General features: G+C 48.0%; 1 protein-coding gene across 1 annotated transcript; it reads left to right on the top strand.

Moving 5' to 3' along the window:
• The first annotated feature begins 16208 nt into the window (after positions 1–16208).
• Positions 16209–17300, top strand: LOC148453456 (4-galactosyl-N-acetylglucosaminide 3-alpha-L-fucosyltransferase 9-like). Its single transcript, XM_088462099.1, has one exon. It carries the CDS (start codon positions 16209–16211, stop codon positions 17298–17300), a length of 1092 nt encoding a protein of 363 aa, XP_088318225.1.
• Positions 17301–22927: the final 5627 nt, after the last annotated feature.

Genomic DNA, 22927 nt, shown 5'->3' with positions numbered 1-22927 from the left:
GAGGAAGAAGGAGGTGCGCGCCCGGAACCCTCCTGGTGGAAGCCAGCCTGGAGTGGACATCCTGAAGATAGGTAAGTAAGTATTGCACAGGGGAGGGGGCACAGCATAAGGGGCATTACTGGGGGTGTTCTGGGGGCACTACTGGGGGTACTGTATAGGGGGCACAGTATAAGGGCATTATGGAAGGCACAGCATATGGGGCACTACTGTCTGGGGGCACTGCATAAGGGGAGCTCCTGCGGGGTACTGTATAAGGGCACTACTGGGGTACTGTATAAGGGCACTATAGGGGGCACTGTATAAGGGGTGCTACTGGGGTACTGTATAAGGGCACTATAGGGGGCACTGTATAAGGGGTGCTACTGGGGGTACTGTGTAAGGGCACTACTGGGGTACTGTATAAGGGCACTATAGGGGGCACTGTATAAGGGGTGCTACTGGGGTACTGTATAAGGGCACTATAGGGAGCACTGTATAAGGGGTGCTACTGGGGGTACTGTATAAGGGCACTACTGGGGTACTGTATAAGGGCACCTTTGGGGGCACTGCATAAGGGGAGCTACTGGGGGCACAGCATCAGGGGCTCTAATACAGGAAGCATTGCATAATGGGCTTTAATATAGGAGGCATTGCATAATGGGTTCTAATACAGGAAGCACTGCATATTGGGCACAACTACAGGGGGCATTGCATAAAGGGGTATTACTAAAGGGGAAACTGCATAATGGACACTATTACTGGGGGCATTGAATAAGGGGCACTACTACTGTGGGCATTGTGTATAAGTGTCAATAACGTGGTCATTGTGTGAAATGGGCACTCCTGTGTGTCAGAACATAAATAAGGGACACTACTTTATGGTGTAATGTGAATCTCTAGCACTATGTGCGGTGTAATGTGGATAAGATTGTGCTACTGTGTGGCGTAATTTGAATTAGGGATAGTATTGCATGGCCATGTCCCTTTCTTTCAAGATCACGCCCCTTTTTGCGCTACATGCCTTAGGCTCACGCTGTCCTTTTATTGATAAATTGCCGGGGGGAGGCGGGGGTCGTTCCACCACATCTCTAGGACCACTTTAAGCATTGCTACCCAGAATATCGGGCGTGGCATCGACACGCCTGCCGGGTGCGCCAGGCATTCCGTGAGGAGCACAGTGTGACTGCTGGACTGGTAAGGGGGAAGAGTTCGTGGAGCTGCGCTCCATGGTCCCGATTTTTTTTTGTGGGGGGGGGGGTGTCACCATGCATTACAGTACCGGGTGACACCAACCCTAGTGACGCCTCTGATCACAGTAAGCCATTAGATGCGGCAGTAGGTCCATCCTGTCTGAGCAGAATGTTTTTTTTCAGATGTGGGCTCCATTCCTGAGCATTGGAGCAAGTCCGGGAGTCTGGGGGAGCGGCAGAAGAACCTAGCACTGCCCTGGACATATATGTACATATCGGTCTCCTTATGTATTGGATAGTGTATTATTATACAGTATTAATTATTAACCCTATTGATGGTCTAAAGCAGTGCACCCCTAACAGTGCATGTTTTCCACATCTCCTAGTTGGTGCACAGGTATATTTATTACTGGCTGACACATTTTAAAAGATCCACAGGTGTTGCTAATCATTTCATTTGTGATACTGAGAAGAACATGCAGCACTAGTAACATTCTGTTATATTACTATTTCTATTGTGGTCATGGTGTGTGCTGGGTATGGGGGTTTCCAGGCAGACGGAAACCCCCCCTGCATTTGCCTATGAATGAGGTACTGTTAGAGGGGAGCACAACATCAGGAGAGGTAAGAGATGGGGGAGGTATGAGCTGTAGCCTGTAAGGTAACACTGCTCCTCTGTATGCCCCTGTATGCGGGGCTGCCAACAGCTTTGCCAGGCACAAGGAACAGGGAGGGGGCATGGCCAACTGGGGAGGTGTGGCCATATGACCTCCTTCTGAATAAAGAAAAGAAAAACGACTATGTTCACAACCACGCGAATGGCATAAGTGGAGCAGGTGTCAGGGGGTGGGGCGCAGTCTCTCCCCCCTTCCGCATATAATGCAGGGAGAGAGGTCTGACTGCTGCTACATAGAAGATATCAGGATGCTTAGTGTAAGTAATTACACTTCCACTGAACTCTTGCATAACCTCCATTTTAAGGAGAGTGTCGTGGGAGCATTTCAGGTGCTCTAAAAGAAAACTAATCTTACAATATAGATATATAATGATAATTGACACCAGAGGCGTCACTAGTGTTGGTGTCACCCGGTGCTATAACTCATGGTGACACCCCCCCCCCACCCCACCAAAAAAAAATAAAAAATTGATGCGCAGCTCCGCAAACTCTCCCCAAATACCAGTCCAGCAGACACATTTACACAATGCCTCCAGTAGTGGTGCCCCGTATGTAGTGCCCCTATGCAATGTCCCCAGTGGTAATGCCCCCTAATAGTGCCCCCAGCGGTAGTGGTAATGCCCCTTATAGTAGTGCCCCCTATAGTAGTGACCCCATTATTAATGCCCTCAGTAGAAATGCCCCTAGTAGTAATGCCCCCATTAGTAGTGCCCCTAGTAGTAATGCCTTCAGTAGTAATGCCCCCTGTAGTAGTGCCATCAAAAGTAATGCTCCCTGTAGTAGTGCCCCCATTAGTAATGCCCCCTAATAGTGCCCACAATGGTAGTGGTAATGCCCCCTATAATATTACCCCCAGAAGTAATGCCCCCTATTGTATTGCATAGAGTGTAACAGTGACTGCCAGATAATGCAGAGAGCATCGTAGTAACCACCAGATAATACAGAGAGCATTGTAGTAACCGCCAGATAATGCAGAGAGCATCGTAGTAACCGCCAGATAATGCAGAGAGCATCGTAGTAACCGCCAGATAATACAGAGAGCATTGTAGTAACCGCCAGATAATGCAGAGAGCATCGTAGTAACCGCCAGATAATACAGAGAGCGTCATGGTAACCGCCAGATAATTCAGAGAGCGTCATGGTAACCGCCAGATAATTCAGAGAGCATTGTAGTAACCGCCCGATAATGCAGAGAGCGTCATGGTAACCGCCAGATAATTCAGAGAGCATTGTAGTAACCGCCAGATAATGCAGAGAGCGTCGTAGTAACCGCCAGATAATGCAGAGAGCATCGTAGTAACCGCCAGATAATGCAGTGTCGTAGTAACCGCCAGATAATGCAGAGACCATCATTGACCCACATATAACCCATAACATGAATACACCCCTTATATATACAGAAACACAACGAGTATACCCACGCACATACATTAATACACCATCCCCAGCATAGACACTCTCTCCTCACTGAATTAGTTACTTCCCATTACACCTACTGTATACATTAGACCATAGTCACTGTGCTGGCTGCTGCTGCACTGCATGCTGTCTCCCAGCTCCTTCTCATCCTCTCTGACTGGGAGGTCAGAGGATCACGCTGGGAAGAAGCAGGGACAGTGTACAAACTACTTGTCAGTATTCAAGTGTAATCAACAGTATTTGAATACACTTGTAAACTGGCAAATGTTTTGTAGACTGTCCCTGCCTGCTCCCAGCGTGACGATCTGTAAGGCAGGGAGTGAGCTGATTCACTGAAGAGAGGAGGAGCAGGAGCTCAGCTGCCATGATCCACCCCGGCGGCTTCAGTCAGGCTGATTGTCTTTACACTGACAGTAGGTAATCAGCCCCGTGCCTCTAGCGCTCCCCCCCCCCCCCCCCACATGGAGGGGACTGTATGAAGAGCACAGCACTTACTGTATAGTAGGCTGCCGCTGACTGTCTCAGTGTGACATGTGCAGCGGCAGCCGGCAGAAGTAAAAGCTGTCTCAGCAGCTGCTGCAGGGAGAGCGCCTCTCCAGCCTGGCGTCTCCCTGCAGTGCAGGCTCTGCTGAGCGGGGGGCGGGGATGAGTCGGATTTTGGTGTCACCCCCTTAGAGGGTGACACCCGTTGCGGCCCGCACCCACCGCACCCCCCTTGTGACGCCACTGATTGACACTATAAAAATGACAATGAAAGCCCAGAGTATACCTACAGTATATAACTAGTATAGCAGATTTTCTGCAATTGGGCTATTAATGGAGAATATCCAAGTCACAGGAGAAGGGATCTTTCACCTTTTTCATTAATATATCTAGATATTAATACAGTACATTTTCTTATTACAGTCATTCAGCTCAATAAAAAAGGAAAAGGACAAACAGCTAAAACATTGTGTAACCTTTCCTAATCACATCAGTTGTAGAGGGACTATTGCTGCAAAGTATCTATATGACAGCTCAGAGGGCCTGATTCAGACCCACTCGCGAGCGGCTGTCCGCTCGCAAGTGGGTCGATGGTCTGCACTGAGCACGCGCACGACGGAGGGAGCTCTATCGTGCGCATGCGCCAGACGCGACGAGCGAAGGACTTTCCTTCGCTCGTTGTGTCTGATCAAAGGGGGCGTGCTGTCGATGTTGATTGACAGCACACCCCCTTTGGTGGGCGTGCCGGGGGCATGCCTCCCAGACGGGGGCGTTCCCAAGGGAACGCCTTCCGTCTGAAGCCGGCCCACTGACATCACTAGTGATGTCAGTGGGAGTGATTTTGGCTCTAATAGAGCCAAAATCACTTCGGGCCTTGCGGTTGAGATACTCAACCGCAGGCTCCGGCTCGCAGTGGCGATGGTTGCGATGGTCAAGACCATCACGGCCATCAACCTGCACGCTCGTACAGGCTGTGGGTGGTGACCCACAGCTATACGAGCGTCCAGGAGGACGCTCCATAATTATGGAGGACGACCCTCATTCAGAGCGTGCGCTCTGCTCAGAGCGTATGGCTCTGAATGAGGGCCAGAGTTTTAGGAGGCTCCTTAGGATTATAGCAACTCTGGCTCTGACTCCTGTTGTTCCAGCATCTACAGAAATGTCTACAACTAATCTACACTTTTACTAAGGACCTTAATAGTAAACCTGACTTCTTAGTCACTACAAGGGATATGAACAGTTTGGTTCTATAGACTATAAGAATGACTCAAATCTACAGGAACTTTAGATGCTTACCCACCTAAGGAGCCACAACAAGACTTTTGGAAATTACCCCCTGGAAGGTTTCATATACTTTGGTGTCATTTCTGCATAAGGTTACCTAATTGTTCAGTTAAAAGTATATGCATGTGTATGTATCAAACTGTATATGATAAGTTATGTAATGCAAAGAGATACATTCTTGGTATTATAGAATATGTATACATCTATTTGCTTATATAAAGTGAGTTAAATTTAAACTATACTTCATAGTGTCTACTTACCTGGAGGAATGGTGAGAGTCATTGGTGACCACATGACTCCAAGAATGACAGTATGTGAACAGGACTGTAGATATAAGTTATACATTGTGTTATCTACACCAAATTACTTAATTACTATTAGCAATTGGGTTTTCCCAAAAAGGCCCAGACTACTATTGATACTTGGGTGGAGGCACTAAACTGATAGAGAAAAGGTACACCACTTAGAGAGAGGTTAAGGGTGGGTACATTATACAAAATGGGAGTTAGTAACCTGGTGACCCCTTAGTGGAAAAGGGATGGTTACACATAGCTTAGCATCTATCTCTGAGTCAGGCCCTAGATGTCTAGAGTGCCAACCATCTATTCCTGACATATATAATAGTTGTTATAGATCTGGCAGCAGCTTGCTGTCTGATTTATCTAATTCCATCGGCAATAGTGTGTGGCAGTGATGCCCTATGTACTTTGTGGTGGTCATTGGATTTCTCTGTATTATATGGCACTCATTGCAATGTTCTCTGTAGTGGTGGTCAATTAGATGCTTGGTGTACTATATGGCAGTCACTGCAAAATTCTTTGTATTACAGATGGGCCCAGCTGCATCGTTGCTCATAGAGCAGAGAGTCGCGCCATGTCACAGTAGCGCTGATCCCTGTCATAGTAGCGCTGATCCTCGTCACACAGGGGCATTTCTAAAGAGGAGGGGGCCCGTGTGCAGTCTCCGACACGGGTCCCCTCCTCTATGTCCGGTGGCCGGTAGCGCGCTGAGCTATAGACTATGGACACTAGAGTGTGGGCACTAGACTATGGGCATTAGAGGATGCCACAGCGGCCATTTTCCCTGTACTGCATGTGCAAATAATAGGAAAATGGCCACGGTGGCCATTTTCCAGTCATTTTTACAGCGCCAGACCCCCGCGCCGATGTGGAACTCCAGAGAGGTAAGTAATTCTATGGGTGCAGGGTGTGCGGTGCGGGGCCCACCTGGACCATGGGGCCCTTGTTCCCCGCACAGCCTGCACCCATTATAGATACACCCCTGCCATCACAGTAGCGCTGATCTCCGTCACAGATGTGCTGATCCCTGTCACAGTTACGCTGATCCCCATTAAAGTACCGCTGATCCCTGTCACAGTAGCGCTGATCCCCATCACAGTAGCGCTGATTCCTGTCACAGCAGCGCTGATCCCTGTCACAGTAGCGCTGATCCCCCTCACAGAAGCGCTGATCCCAGTCACAATTATGCTGATCCCTGTAACAGTAAAGCTGATCCCTGTCACAGATGCTCTGATCCCCGTCACAGTAGCGCTGATCCCCGTCACAGTTGCGCTGACCCCTATCACAGTAGCGCTGATCCCTGTCACAGTAGTGCTGATCCCCGTCACAGTTGTGCTGATCCCCGTCACAGTATCACTGATCACCATCACAGTAGCGCTGATCCCTGTCACAGTAACGCTGATCCCCGTCACAGTAGCCCTGATCCCTGTCACAGTTGTGCTGATCCCTGTCATAGTAGCGCTGATCCCCATCACAGTAGCGGTGATCCCTGTCACATTAGCGCAGATCCCAGTCAAAGCAGCGCTGATCTCTGTCACAGTTCCACTGATTCTTGTCACAGTTGCGCTGATCCCAGTCAAAGTAGCGCTGATCGCTGTCACAGTTGCGCTAATCCCTGTCACAGTACTGCTGCTCCCTCTCACAGTAGCGCTGATCCCAGTCACAGTAGCGCTGATCCCCCTCACAGTAGCCCTGATCCCTGTCACAGTTACACTGATCTTTGTCACAGTAATGCTGATCCCTGTCACAGTAGCACTGATCCCTGTCACAGTTGCGCTAATCCCTGTCACAGTAGCACTGATCCCTGTCACAGTAGCACTGATCCCTATCAGTTATGCTGATCCCCATCACAGTAGCGCTGATCCCTGTCACAGTTGCGCTGATCCCTGTCACAGTTGTGCTGATCCCTCTCACAGTAATGCTGATCCCTGTCACAGTTGCGCTGATCCCTGTCACAGTAGCACTGATCCCTGTCAGAGTAGCGCTGATCCCTGTCACAGTTGCACTAATCCCTGTCACAGTTGCGCTGATCCCCGTCACAGTTGCGCTAATCCTTGTCACAGTAGCACTGATCCCTGTCACAGTAGCACTGATCCCCATCAGTTATGCTGATCCCTGTCACAGTTGTGCAGTTCCCTGTCATAGTAGCGCTGATCCGCATCACAGTTGCACTGATCCCTGTCACAGTAGCGCTGATCCCCATCAGCTATGCTGATCCCCGTCACAGTAGCGCTGATCCCTGTCACAGTAGCGCTGATCCCTGTCACAGTTGTGCTGATCCCTGTCATAGTAGCGCTGATCCCTGTCACAGTAGCGCTGATCCCCCTCACAGTAGCCCTGATCCCCCTCACAGTTACGCTGATCACTGTCACAGTAGCGCTGATCCCTGTCACAGTAATGCTGATCCCTGTCACAGTAGCGCTGATCCCTGTCACAGTTGCGCTAATCACCATCACAGTAGCACTGATCCCTGTCACAATAGCGCTGATCCATGTCACAGTTGCGCTGATCCCCGTCACAGTTGCATTAATCCCTGTCACAGTAGTGCTGATCCCTGTCACAGTTGTGCTGATCCCTGTCATAGTAGTGCTGATCCCCGTCACAGTAGCGCTGATCCCCCTCACAGTAGCGCCGATCCCCCTCACATTTACGCTGATCCCTGTCACAGTAGCGTTGATCCCTGACACAGTAATGCTGATCCCTGTCACAGTAGCGCTAATCACCATCACAGTAGCGCTGATCCCTTTCACAGTAGCGCTGATCCATGTCACAGTTGCACTGAACCCTGTCACAGTTGCATTAATCCCTGTCACAGTAGTGCTGATCCCTGTCACAGTAGCGCTGATCCCTGTCACAGTAGCGCTGATCCCCGTCACAGTAGCGTTGATCCCTGTCACAGTAATGCTGATCCCTGTCACAGTAGCGCTAATCACCATCACAGTAGCGCTGATCCATGTCACAGTTGCTCTGAACCCTGTCACAGTTGCATTAATCCCTGTCACAGTAGCGCTGATCCCTGTCACAGTAGCGCTGATCCCCATCAGTTATGCTCATCCCTGTCACAGTAGTACTGATCCCTGTCACAGTAGCGCTGATCCCTGTCACAGTAGCGCTGATCCCTGTCACAGTTGCGCTGATCCCCGTCATAGTAGCGCTGATCCCCGTCACAGTAGTGCTGATCCCTGTTACAGTAGCGCTGACCCGGTCAAAGTAGCGCTGATCTCTGTCACAGTTGCGCTGATCCCTGTCACAGTTGCGCTACACCCTGTCACAGTTGCGCTGATCCCTGTCACAGTAGTGCTGATCGCTGTCACAGTTGCGATGATCCCTGTTAAAGTTGAGCTTATCCCGGTCACAGTTGCGCTAAACCCTGTCACAGTAGCGCTGATGCCTCTCACAGTAGCGCTGATCCCCATCACAGTAGCACTGATCCCCCTCACAGTAGCGCTGATCCCCCTCACAGTAATGCTGATTCCTGTCACAGTAGCGCTGATCCCTGTCACGGTTGCGCTGACCCCCTTCATAGTTGCGCTAATCCCTGTCACAGTAGCGCTGATCCCCGTCATAGTATCACTGATCCCTGTCAGTTATGCTGATACCTTTCAGAGTAGCGCTGATCCCCGTCACAGTAGCGCTGATCCCCGTCACAGTAGCGCTGATCCCCGTCACAATAGCGCTGATCTCTGTCACAGTAGCACTGTTCCCTGTCACAGTAGCGTTGAACCCGGTCATAGTAGTGCTGATCGCTGTCACAGTTGCGCTGATCCCAGTTACAATTGCGCTGATCCCTGTCACAATTGCGCTGATCCCTGTCACAGTTGTGCTAAATCCCTGTCACAGTAGCGCTGATCCCTGTCACAGTAGCGCTGATCCCTGTTACAGTAGCGCTGATCCCGGTCAAAGTAGCGCTGATCTCTGTCACAGTTGCACTGATCCCTGTCACAGTTGCGCTACACCCTGTCACATTTGTGCTGATCCCTGTCACAGTAGTGCTGATCCATGTCAAAGTAGCACTGATCGCTGTCACAGTTGCGATGATCCCTGTCACAGTTGAGCTTATCCCGGTCACAGTTGCGCTAAACCCTGTCACAGTAGCGCTGATCCCTCTCACCGTAGCGCTGATCCCCATCACAGTAGCGCTGATCCCCCTCACAGTAGCGCTGATCCCCCTCACAGTAATGCTGATTCCTGTCACAGTAGCGCTGATCCCTGTCACAGTTGCGCTAATCACCATCACAGTAGCGCTGATCCCTGTCACAGTAGCGCTGATCCATGTCACGGTTGCGCTGACCCCCTTCATAGTTGCGCTAATCCCTGTCACAGTAGCGCTGATCCATGTCATAGTATCACTGATCCCTGTCAGTTATGCTGATACCTTTCAGAGTAGCGCTGATCCCCGTCACAGTAGCGCTGATCCCCGTCACAGTAGCGCTGATCTCTGTCACAGTAGCACTGTTCCCTGCCACAGTAGCGTTGAACCCGGTCATAGTAGTGCTGATCGCTGTCACAGTTGTGCTGATCCCGGTTACAATTGCGCTGATCCCTGTCACAATTGCGCTGATCCCTGTCACAGTTGTGCTAATACCCTGTCACAGTTGCGCTGATCCCTGTCACAGTAGCGCTGATCCCTGTTACAGTAGCGCTGATCCCGGTCAAAGTAGCGCTGATCTCTGTCACAGTTGCGCTGATCCCTGTCACAGTTGCTCTACACCCTGTCACAGTTGCGCTGATCCCGGTCAAAGTAGCACTGATTGCTGTCACAGTTGCGATGATCCCTGTCACAGTTTAGTTTATATCCCGGTCACAGTTGCGCTAAACCCTGTCACAGTAGCGCTGATCCCTCTCACAGTAGCGCTGATCCCCATCACAGTAGCGCTGATCCCCCTCACAGTAGCGCTGATCCCCCTCACAGTAATGCTGATTCCTGTCACAGTAGCGCTGATCCCTGTCACAGTTGCGCTAATCACCATCACAGTAGCGCTGATCCATGTCATGGTTGCGCTGACCCCCTTCACGGTTGCGCTAATCCCTGTCACAGTAGCACTGATCCCTGTCACAGTATCACTGATCCCTGTCAGTTATGCTGATCCCTTTCAGAGTAGCGCTGATCCCCGTCACAGTAGCGCTGATCTCTGTCACAGTAGCACTGATCCCTGTCACAGTAGCGCTGATCCCTGTCACAGTATCACTGATCCCTGTCAGTTATGCTGATCCCTTTCAGAGTAGCGCTTATCCCCGTCACAGTAGCGCTTATCCCCGTCACAGTAGCGCTGATCTCTGTCACAGTAGCGCTGATCCCTGTCACAGTAGCGTTGATCCCGGTCAAAGTAGTGCTGATCGCTGTCACAGTTGCGCTGATCCCTGTCACAATTGTGCTGATCCCTGTCACAGTTGCGCTAAATCCCTGTCACAGTTGCTCTAAATCCCTGTCACAGTTGCGCTGATCCCTGTCACAGTAGCGCTGATCCCCGTAACAGTAGCGCTGATCCCCGTGACAGTAGCGCTGATCCCCGTCACAGTAGCGCTGATTTCTGTCACAATAGCGCTGATCCCTGTCATAGTAGCACTGATCCCTGTCACAGTTGCACTGATCCCTGTCCCAGTAGTGCTGATCCCTGTCACAGTAGCGCTGTTCCGTGTCACAGTAGCGTTGATCCCGGTCAAAGTAGTGCTGATCGCTGTCACAGTTGCGCTGATCCCTGTCACAGTTGCGCTAAATCCCTGTCACAGTTGCGCTGATCCCTGTCACAGTAGCGCTGATCCCCATCACAGTAGCGCTGATTTCTGTCACAGTAGCGCTGATCCCTGTCACAGTAGTGCTGATCCCCATCACAGTAGCGCTGATCCCCATCACAGTAGCGCTGATTTCTGTCACAGTAGCGCTGATCCCTGTCACAGTAGTGCTGATCCCCATCACAGTAGCGTTGATCCCTGTCACAGTAGCGCTGATCCCCATCACACTAGCGCTAATCCTCTGCACAGTTGCGATAAATAAATGTCAAGCAAAACCTACTGTAGACCTGCCTATATATTGACTGCAGGTTAAAATATCTGCAGTTACCTATATTTTAAATGTTGATATTCTGACAATGAGATTCTGTAGCTCATACAATGTAAGGTGCAGGGTTTCGTTCATTGGTCCCTGATTCAGATTATCAGTAATTTGATGCATTGCTGCCTGTCTGTGGCACTGAACAAGCCTGCCCTCTGTAGCATCCAGGAGCCATTTACGACCACAGGCCTCAGACCCAGGTTTTGACTACTGGTGCATTCTGTGTACACTTTACCAACTCCACAGTGCAGCCGTTTTGCCAATACTCACACCTCTGCTGCAAGTGCCAACAATCATTCCACATTCAAAGTCCACCAGATCACATCATTTCATAACTGATACACCTCATTAGTGTCTGCATACTTCCGCCTTTCTGTTCTATGTCTGAGTAATGTATTCAAAGGTTGTGACGTGCCAAACTGACTTCCTTGTGTTACAGATCCGGCACATATTAGTGTAATGATACAACACTGATGGAGGTGTGCTTGAGAATGTGCCAATAGGACCTTCCTACATGGATATTAGGAATTATTTAGTTGACCAGGGAGAAAAAAAAGCAGAAATATCACCAAAGGTAATTTTACAACTTTCTTACAGTACATTTCACAAACATGATATTAATGCCTTACTTGTCCTTTTAAATACAAAATTAATCCTACAGCAGGTGGTCTGCTTGCTACTTTTCTAATTTGCATATCCTTTACTCCTGTGGATATCATATTTTCTCCATGTATTCCTACATGTAAGGCATCCTGCTTATAAAATACGTATAGAGAAATCCGTGGTGGTGAGCTGTGCTCCCAATGTGTGAAATATGTAGAGTAAGGAGCTATGCCAGCGGCCAGGAGGCCGTCTTTAAAAAAAGAAGGGACGCCCTGATTCAGAGCGAGCCCCCTGTCCCAACCTCCGGGACAGACCCGGAATTTAGGTATATAAGCGGTATCAGTGTTGAAAAAAGGTGCGTTAAAAATACAAACTACCTGTTATGAGGATAATCAGGTTCTACTATTTAATCACTGCAATTTTGTGAGGCATAATCGGTTTACAGGAATAATGCACAAAATGACCATTGCACACAGCCATTTAACTGGTTTTATATTGTAATCAGTGGTGGATTTCCGCACATGAAAAGTGTGTATAGGGGTGCCACTTGCTGGGGGTGGTAACACATGCCCCCCTGCATCATTCTATTTATTTACACTAAAAATGTTTAGTACTTCATTCTAATTAACTGCCCTTTTGACTAGTAGTTTTGTTGCCTGTAGATTGACTTTATATGTCTGTCCTTCACCTCCCATCTGATGGTGTCAAAAAAAATCACATCACCTCTTAGTAATTTTCTCCTCCTGATCTTAGCAGCTAAGTGATATTTCTCTTAAGGCTCATACACACATAACAATATGTTTCATGAGCGATATCGTTAAGGGTTTCCCCTACACTGCCGGGCTCAAGGTCATTAACGAAATTGAGCATACACACTAAACGATATCGTTCATTGACGGCGCTCTCCCTCATCCCTGTACTTGCAGAACCTGACGATATCGTCAGGTTGCCCTGTAAGCACGGACGCCGAAAGACAACGTTAACGATCCGCGGGAGCGCGCATCGTTCACAATGTCTTGCATACACACTGGACGATATTGAATGCGATGAACGATAAAGATATCGTTGACATTCATATTGTCCAACTTATCATCTAGTGTGTATGCGGCATTAGTCCTGATGCCTTTCTCACTGGTCTTTAGCCCAATCATGTATTTATTTAACAAACTCAAATATAAACTCTATAAACTCTGTAAGTCAACACTCTTTTTCCTGTTGCGGATTTATCAACCACACACAGGGCCTAATTCAGAGATGTACACAAACCCAATGGTTAACGGACATCTCCGACAGTTGATGCTCTGCGCATATGTAGGATCCGGACTGCGTTTGTGGATGAAGGTCTCAGTGCCCTCTAAACCGATGCAGCATGATTGACATGCCGTGCTCATTTTAGGGAAAGGAATGGGAGGCAACAGTCAGCATTTCAGAACACGGGGACGTGTCGGACCCATTTTCTGGGCATGCTGAAGCCAGCGGCTGCGTCCTTGGTTGCAGCTGCACTAGCTTCACCAGCATGAATTCCCAGTCATCCTGGGTGACCCCCAGGTTACCTTGATGATCGATGTTCAAGCAGATGATCCCATGCTGCATCTTTGGATGCAGCAGCGGATCAGTGAAACCGGCAGGAGATACAAAGACGCAGCGGCAGTAGGTAGCGCATCTAGTCAGGCCCACAGCTGATACAGCGAGATTTACTTTTTGTAGGCTAAATAAGAGTGTAGCCTATGAATTTTGCTTATCTTATGGGGACAACATTATTGTATTTATATATAAATGGGGACAAATTAATGTTTAATTATAGTAACAGCGCAATACTTTTAGTTCATTATAATAAGTGCATTGAAGTGCTTTGTAAAACGGTGATTTTTTTATGGCACTTTGACCTACTGTATAAAAAAATTGTATAATAAATTGTGCTGTTTTAACACTGCCCAAAAAACAGTGGTTTTAGAAAATAGCCCTTTAGCAAATCCATACCTGCTACTCTCCTGGAATGGGCGGGAAGCTCCCGCAAATTGGATGGCACTCCCGGCCACCCGAAAGAGAGGGCAAGTCTCCCGGCACCCCCGCAAGAGAGGTCAAGTCTCCTGGCCACCAGCCGTGAAAATTCCACCCTCTCTCTTGCAATCGCCCACTTACCAATTGGGTGATCCAGGAGGGGCTCTGATGCGAGTCACACTGAATCGTGTCATTGCAACCCCACCCCCTGTTTAACAATGCTGGGAGTGTCAGCATTGTATAGTGGTAGACGGGGCCACAACAACACAATCACACTGCCACGGCCCCATACCACACACACTATTACCAACCCCAATGCCCCCTGCAGCACTGAATTGGCTGCTCCCTACCGGAGTATGAGTAAACCTAACCTTTGATGCTTTCACCATTCATATAGTTGACCCTCCTTCATGTGATACTTCTAACCTCTATGTTTAACTACTCTACCTTCTTTGGCCTTTCCAAGTAGATGAACAGTGCTTCTAGTGGTTGATTATGGCACAGGTTCTCAAACTCGATCCTTAGGACCCTACACAGTGCATGTTTTCCAGGTCTTTTCACAATTGCAATTTAAATAATTAGCTCCACCTTTGGTTCTTTTAAAATGTGTCAGTGAGTAATGAACACACCTGTGCACCTGCTGGGTGACCTGGAAAACGTGTACTGTGTGGGGTCCTGAGGACCGAGTTTGAGAACCACTAGATTATGGTATCATGTCTAATATTGGTTTTAATTTGTGACAATTGATGCTGACTACATAGAAACACTGTTAAACACTATAATGATGCAGTGGAGTATTCTTTCATAAGGATTTCAAATGGTTTTCCCTTAAGAACCAGAATAGACACTGAGAAGGTAGGAACCATTAGATATTAGTAACAAAGAATGGACCTAACCCAGTGGTTCCCAAACATTTTTGAATCATGGTGCCCTAGAGTATCAGCATTGTTTTCACAGCACCACTAAGTCAAAAGTTTGTTTTTGAGAAATTCCGAAAAAAAAATTAGTAAAGTGCTGACCTGTCATCCTTAGGTTCAGATATGTGGTGGTAGACAGGTTTATGCTTCTGTTTGTCCACATATTTACATTGCATTGACCATAAATAATTTGATTTGGTGCTGGACCACCAACTAGAGGCACCCCGGCAAGTGTCTCAAGGCACCCCAGGGTGCCACGGCGCACAGTTTGGAAATCATTGACCTAACCAAATAAAGGAGCCAGTATGATGGATGCTTTCGTGGCATTAGCCTTTAAGTCAAGAAAACATTCACATGTTCCATTAATGGAAATCCTGAATTTGCAGACAGAACCTACCCACATAGATAGAGTGCAGTAAGGTTAGGGTCCTTTTATTATCATTGATTTATAAGGCACTGTAGAGTTCCATAGCTTTTTACATTGGGGGAGCAGGGCATATATAAAAAATATAATGGTCAAAGGCAGTGGTGGCTCCAGAGGTGGGGCTGCACAGTCCAAATTTCAAATAGGGGAGCCACACCAACTGCCAGTGAGTCCCGCCCGGGCATGTTTGGCAGCTTTAGAAAGGGCAGTTGGTGTGGCTCCCCTATTTGAATTTTGGACTGCGCTGCAGCCCCACTTCTGGAGCCGCCACTGGTCAAAGGGTAGTCAAAAATATGCATGTGTGAAAACAAAGACATGGGGTCCTGCACATGCGAGAACTAATTTAGTGGTAAGTTAACTATGAAGTTACCCATACATCCCAACATTGTATAAAGGCATGGCCTCACTGTGAAGGGGCGTGGCCTCATGACACATCCCCATTTTCATCACTCCGGGGGCATGCCCAGCTCTCCCGAAGAGGCTGGGCTGCCCCCAGGGTCTCCCCAGCACAGTGAACAGATGCTGTGTGCATGCTATGCTCTGCAGAGCAGTGGTGAGAGTGCTCTCCCCCAAATCTTCCCCCCATGGGTGGGTCAGCGGGAGAGTTGGGAGGTATGAGTTATCTATTCAGAATTTCCCTAGTGTATTCTATACATTAGCCATCCTGTATTGCACCATACCATAAAAACAATCATTGCTATTAAAAAATAAAAAATTAAAAAAACATAAATACTGAGTTAAACTTGCAAAACAGCTCAATTTTAATAAACAGCTAGCAAAACTTCTAATACTTATACTAATTTCTCAATACATTTCTTTCCACTGTCGATATTTAGATATAAATCTAATACTGTGACTCCTAATTTCCCTGTAGGTTGAAGATGATCTTGACGTCACTCAACCAGAAGCACCTAATTATATTCTTCCTGTTTCTTATTCTGTTTCTGTTATCGTTTACCTGGAAATATGGAGCAGAAATGTCGAAAGGCCTTGCTAATGTAATTGTAGAGGAAAAGAAGCTCAAACATATGACAACTGCTACAAAGACAATGTACTCAACTAAAGAAGAGACAGAGACTCTCATCCTGATTTGGCAATGGCCATGGGGATATATATTTCCATTGGACAGATGCCACAAGGACTATGGCATCACTGGGTGCAAGCTGTCAGTAGATAGGAGTCTGTATAGTGCTGCTAATGCCGTCATCTTACATCACCCAGATATTATGTATGACAAAAAGTTACTGCCCCAACAGCCAAGGCCTCATTTTCAACATTGGGTGTGGCTCTCTGTGGAACCTCCGCTGATTATTAAAAACTTGGCCATGCTGGATGACCTGCTCAACATGACTATGACGTTCCACCAGGATTCAGATATTTTTATCCCATATGGTCGCATAGAAACACTGAAAGTCCCTCAAAACTTCACCATTCCCACCAAATCCAAACTTTTGGCCTGGGTGGTTAGTAAATGGTACCCTGGTGTCCGTCGCACTGAATATTATGAGGAACTAAAGAAACACATTGCCATTGATGTTTATGGTGCAAAACACATGAAATTGAGACGGGAAGATACTCAGTCAACCATATCTCAGTATAAATTCTACTTGGCTTTTGAGAATTCGATATACAAGGATTACATCACTGAGAAACTGTGGTCTAATGCGTTTGGTTCATGGGCGGTGCCAGTTGTGTTGGGGACATCTCGCAAGAACTATGAACATTTTGTCCCTGGAGATGCCTTTGTCCATGTTGATGACTTCCCAAGTGCCAAGGAGCTGGCTGCTTATCTTCTCGAGCTAGACAAGGACGATGAGAAGTACAGGAAGTATTTCAACTGGAGATCTCGGTATTGCGTAAAGATATTAACTAATTGGGCATATAGATACTGCAAAGCATGTGAGGTAATAAAACAGGGTCCAAGGTACCAAATTGTCCAAAGTGTGGCCAGATGGTTTTTGAAGGATGTTTAATTTCAGAGCATCAAGATTGTTGTGGATTCTGATTTGTAATAAATGTTTGTTTTCATCCCTTTGCTGTCATGTACATTAAAACTGTGGAGGTTGAGTCACACTCAGTGGTGACTCCTCACCTGTCTGGCCGGGGGTCTGTAAATGTGCACATGTGTGGGATCATGATCCTGTGCATGTGCACACATTAACAACCTCGTGTGGTCTTGATGAAGCTGCCAGGCCAAATTGTGAAGCGATACTAACATGCACATGTGCGTCTATGTCACTTTCGTCATAAAAAAAAAATGTAAGAGATGGATCAAAGGAAAAAAAATGTGAGATGGGGGAGGGACTTTGTGTACCTCTATCTTCTCCACCAGAGCCGAGGAAAGTTCCTTCTTACAAACTAGGTGGCCTCATTAATGTTGATTTCTGGTGATCAATGTAATAACCAAAAATTAATTCCCTACAGGAAAATCACTCCAGAGATGGGAGAAGATCTCTCCCAACATAGATTCCAATAATTAAGGGGCACCCACATTAGAGAGAGGGAGAACCCTGTTTCAGATGATGGGTCCAGATGCTGCTGTAGAGTGTGGCCCCTGCCGCGATGTCATCGCACCTAATAGGATTGACCCCACAGAATACATACACTATCCAAAGTGCGGGTAAGAGGGCAATACATGCCCTATCAGGCCCATAAGTCCCATTGCAACAATAGAGCACTCACATTATACACATTTTAAAGTAGGAGTCCCTTCTTTCAAATTATATGGCTCTCTAATAGGAATGACCCTCCAACTTATATACAGAAAACGTGTTTTCAGTAGCGCAGACAATATTACCCTATGCTGTTGAAAGCACGTATATACTGTATAGTCAGGAGTGCATTGTGTGCTCTTTCCTGCCCATAATTGCATCTGTACACATGTGGCACTGACATAGGAAACAGAGGAGACCCCTATTTCAAATGATATGGACCCTTAGAACTTATTGTCTGGTGATCACCTGGGATGAGAAAATAATATTACCCAGCTATGTTATCCATAGATGGAGAGGGCACATTGTGCCCTACCTGCCCCCTTCATACTAGCCAATACACATATTCTCTCACCAGACAGTAGTGACACACACACACCAAAGATTCCACACTTGTTTTTAGATTTCTAAAACTTCTAAAACTAAAAAGTGATGGTGTTACCCATAGCAACCTATCAGAATAAAGTTTTCATTTCTATTTTGCATCCTAGAAAATGATAGACAGGAGCTACTTGGTTACATTGGGCAAAACCTCCAATTGTTTTAGAAGCTTTAGCAAATGTACCCCATGGGGTGAAATCTAATGGCCAAATCTCTCACTGCAGAAAGAGCAGAGCTGCTTGGCGTGTGCTTATTACCTGGTCCCAGCGGTTCCCCAGATGCTGTGAGCGCACCCGACCATCACACACCAGCTTACCAACATTACAGTTTGCTAGAGACTGGCCATATCCAGTGCAGATTAGTCGGAAAAACATTATAAAAGAGGGTATGTATCCTTCAGCTCCTCCCATTTCATCTAGTGATAGCTACAATACATAGGAATAAACTACCTTACCAATGCCAATACCATTGCCAGGCTTCACTGAGGACCCTCTAGGAGATTATTGCTGGCAGCCTTCTGTTTATTCCAAGATTGAGAAAGTCCATCTCTATTTAACTTCAGCAAACAGTGCACCACCTGTACAGTAATCAGCTGAACTATGATATTTAGACTAATGGGGCCCCACTAAAGTATATGTACAAAATATATACAGTACATGTCAAAGTATTTGGTGTGTTAAACTTGTTATTTATCATATTGCAGTGATCAGTTCATCCAATCGTTTGTTAATGTTGAATATATTTAAAGGTATTGTTGCTGTGAAATTTACTAAAACCATTACAGTGAAAACCATATGCTGTTGTAAATAAACATAGATGCTTTTTCTGTCATTCTAACATTGCTGAAGAAAGAATTTTTCATAAATAAAATGACATCCTTCGTTGCAGCATCCAGATGTGGCACTCTCTCTATTTTAAAACACCCTCCTTACCGCTCTGTGGGAGTTAGATGAACCTGTGTTCAACAAACAAGCTACTAAAATTGGGTAAGGCGTTCAACCAAAACACCACACTAAACCATACATTTTTTACCTGGGTATCACAATTAATATTAATCAAAGGGCCTGATTTCCAGATGTACAGTGTTGCAATCGCAGCTTCGATTTAGTATGCTGCAGAGGGGAGATTGTTTGTAAAATAGAACCCACCCCCAACCGTACTGAGAAGCCCAACAGAGCCATTGCAAGTAGCACCGCAACTGTGTACACATTCGCATCCCATACACAGGCTCTCCGATGATCGGCCATGTGAGTTAACCTATAGTTATGCAGCTTGGGCACCTGGACTGTGATGATGGAGCCATCTTATGTATATTTTATGTGCTGCAATCTGTCCCCAAAACAGCACAGACCTGCCTGCATTTTGCCGACCACTCCCCCGTTTCCCCTACCAAACGGTACGTTCCTGTCATCCACACTGCAATCCTTGAAGGTATGTGTGCAGGATCGCAGAAGGGGCTTGGAGCATGCACATTTCGATGCCTAGTTCGTTCAACTATGTAAAAATCAGAACAGCCTACATCTCTGAATGAGGCCCAATGCTAGAACCAGAATGAATTTATTTGTGGCATTTATAAAAAAATATATATATACAGTATACATATATATATATATTATATATATATATATATATATATATATTTTATAGATTCTTGTAATTTCAATTTAAAAAAAAACTAAACTCTTTTTGCCCATTTCAGTAAAAGTTTATTTGACATGCTAGAAAGAGCAAGAAGGCTAATGGTATTTTCTGAAAATATAAAGTCTTCTGAAAAAAACGAGGTAAAGGGAAATGCATAAATAAAACATTGGTATTGATGTTGGAATGTGACAAGTGCAAACATGGAAAATGACCTCAGCACAAAGGTGAGAAAACCCTCAGCAGCGAAGGGGATAAAGATACAGTAGCTGTTATCGGATCACTGCCTCCAAATTGTTACATTGTTAGAGGATTGTCACACATGAATAGGTCTGATAGTTCAGTTTTGTAGGTAGTAGGAGTAGGTATGGACATTATATCACAGAAAGGAAAACATAACACTCTGCAAGGATATTACTGAAGGTTACACCAGGTTGGGTATGAAATGCCGATGACTCGGAAGCCGTCTGACTAAATCCCGATGCCGCAAGCCTGAGCACTGAAGATCCCGACTGGGGCTGGTAGGTACCCAGCCCTCCACTCTCCCCCCCCCTGACCCTCCCTTAGTGGTGCCTAACCCTAACCTTCCCCCGGTGGTACCTAACCCTAACCTCCCCCTGGTGGTGCCTACACCTAACCCTCCCTTCCCACACCCTAAATCTAACCCACCTGGGTGGTGTCCAGAGCCGGCCCTAGGCATAGGCATAATAAGCTTATGCCTAAGGGCCCCAGTGCATGTCTCAGCCTCCCCCCCCCCAGCCCCAGTGCATGTCTCAGCCTTCCCCCCCCCAGCCCCAGTGCATGTCTCAGCCTTCTTCCCCCAGCCCCAGGCTGAGACACGCACTGGGGCTGGGGGGAGAAGGCTGAGACACACACTGGGGCTGGGGGGGAGGCTGAGACACGCACTGGGGCCCTTAGGCATAAGCTTATTATGCCTATGCCTAGGGCCGGCTCTGGACACCACCCAGGTGGGTTAGATTTAGGGTGTGGGAAGGGAGGGTTAGGTGTAGGCACCACCAGGGGGAGGTTAGGGTTAGGTACCACCGGGGGAAGGTTAGGGTTGTGTGGGAAGGCTGAGACATGCACTGGGGCTGGGGGGGGAAGGCTGAGACATGCACTGGGTCTGGGGGGGAGGCTGAGACATGCACTGGGGCTGGGGGAGGGGAAGGCTGAGACACGCACTGGAGCTGGGGGGGGAAGGCTGAGACACGCACTGGGGATGGGGGGGAGGCTGAGACATGCACTGGGGATGGGGGGAGGCTGAGATATGCACTGGGGCTGGTGGGGGGAAGGCTGAGACACGTACTGGGGCTGGGCTGAGACATGCACTGGGGCTGGGGGGGAGGCTGAGACACACACTGGGGCTGGGGGAGAAGGCTGAGATACACTGGGGCTGGAGGGGGAAGGCAAGGCTGAGACACACTCTGGGGCTTGGGGGGAGAAAGAGGCAGACACGCTGGGGGTGGGGGGAAAGAGGCTGACACACTGGGGCTGGGAAACATGCTGGAGGGTAGAATGATGCTGACACACCCTGGGGCTGAGGGGAGAATGAGGCTGACACAGTGGGGAAATGGTGCCGAGAGACACACTAGGTCTGGGGGAATGGGGCAGAGACAATCACTAGGTCTGGGGGAATGGGGCTGGTGGAACTGCAAGGTGGGGTGCCGGCCTTTTATTACGTGTGTGTATGTGTATATATATATATATATATAAATGCTAGGGGGCATCAGCCAAAATTTTGCCTAGGCACCGAATTGGCTAGGGCCGGCTCTGGTGGTGTCTAACCCTAAACTCCCCCCCAGGGGTGCATAAACCTAACTCCCCTCCCCACACCCTACACCTAATCCTCCTGGGGTGGTGCCTAACCCTAAGTCCCCCCAGGGATCCCTAAACCTAACCCCCCTCCCCCCTGCATGCATGGCTAAGCGCTAGCCCGGCTTACCATCGTTCGGGAGGCCATCTGTCTAGATTCTGGCGTTGGTATATAGATGAGTGTTGGTCTTTAGTCCCGCATTGGTATTTAGATGCTGGGATTTAGTCAGAGGGCTTCCCCGCCATCGGCATTTTGACTGTATCCCCGATACACCTTTACAGATATTAGGACAGAGGTTCCCAGATGTGGTCCTTAAGATACCCCAACATTTCAGGTTTTAGAGATATCCATAGTTGAGCACAGGTGGTTAAATTAAATTTACTGAGGTACTAATTAAGTCATCTGCGGTCAAGCATGGATATCCTTAAAACCTGGACTGTTAGGGTGCCTTGAGGACTGAGGGCCTGATTCAGAGCTGGACGCTCTGACAAGAGCGCTCGCTATGAATCAGGGCCCTCCTACCTATTATTGGAGCGGCCTCCTGACTGCTCGCATAACTGTGGGTGACCACCCACAGCTTATGCGAGCGGCCAAAAAGATGGTCGCGATGGTCAAGACCATCGTGACCATCGGGCTTGCGATGAGACCCTGCAGTAGGGTCTTGCTGCCGCAAGCCCAGGAGTGCTTTTGGCTCTATCAGAGCCAAAAGCACTCCCACTGACATCACTAGTGATGTCAGTGGGGCCGGCCCCAGATGGTAGGCGTTCCCATGGGAACACCTTCGTCTGGGCAGCAACGCCCCCGGCACGCCCACCAAAGGGGGCGTGCTGTCACTCACCATCAACAGCACGCCCCCTTTGGTGCGAGACCCATAGCGACGGCTTGGCTGTCGCTATTCGGGTCTCGCGCATGCGCACAACGGAGCGCATGTGCACTAGGGCACCATCGACTCGCTTGCGAGCTCTCAGCGCTCGCGAGCGGGTCTGAATCAGGCCCTGAGTTTGAGAACCTCTATATTAGGACAATTCATGTAGCATGAGTATTGGTGCAGTAATAT

Source organism: Taudactylus pleione, unplaced genomic scaffold, assembly GCF_031769625.1.
Source record: "Taudactylus pleione unplaced genomic scaffold, aTauple2 ptg001150l, whole genome shotgun sequence".
Classification (NCBI taxonomy): Eukaryota; Metazoa; Chordata; class Amphibia; order Anura; family Myobatrachidae; genus Taudactylus; species Taudactylus pleione.
Note: the sequence above shows the minus strand (reverse complement) of the source record. Positions and strands in the feature narration are given on the sequence as shown.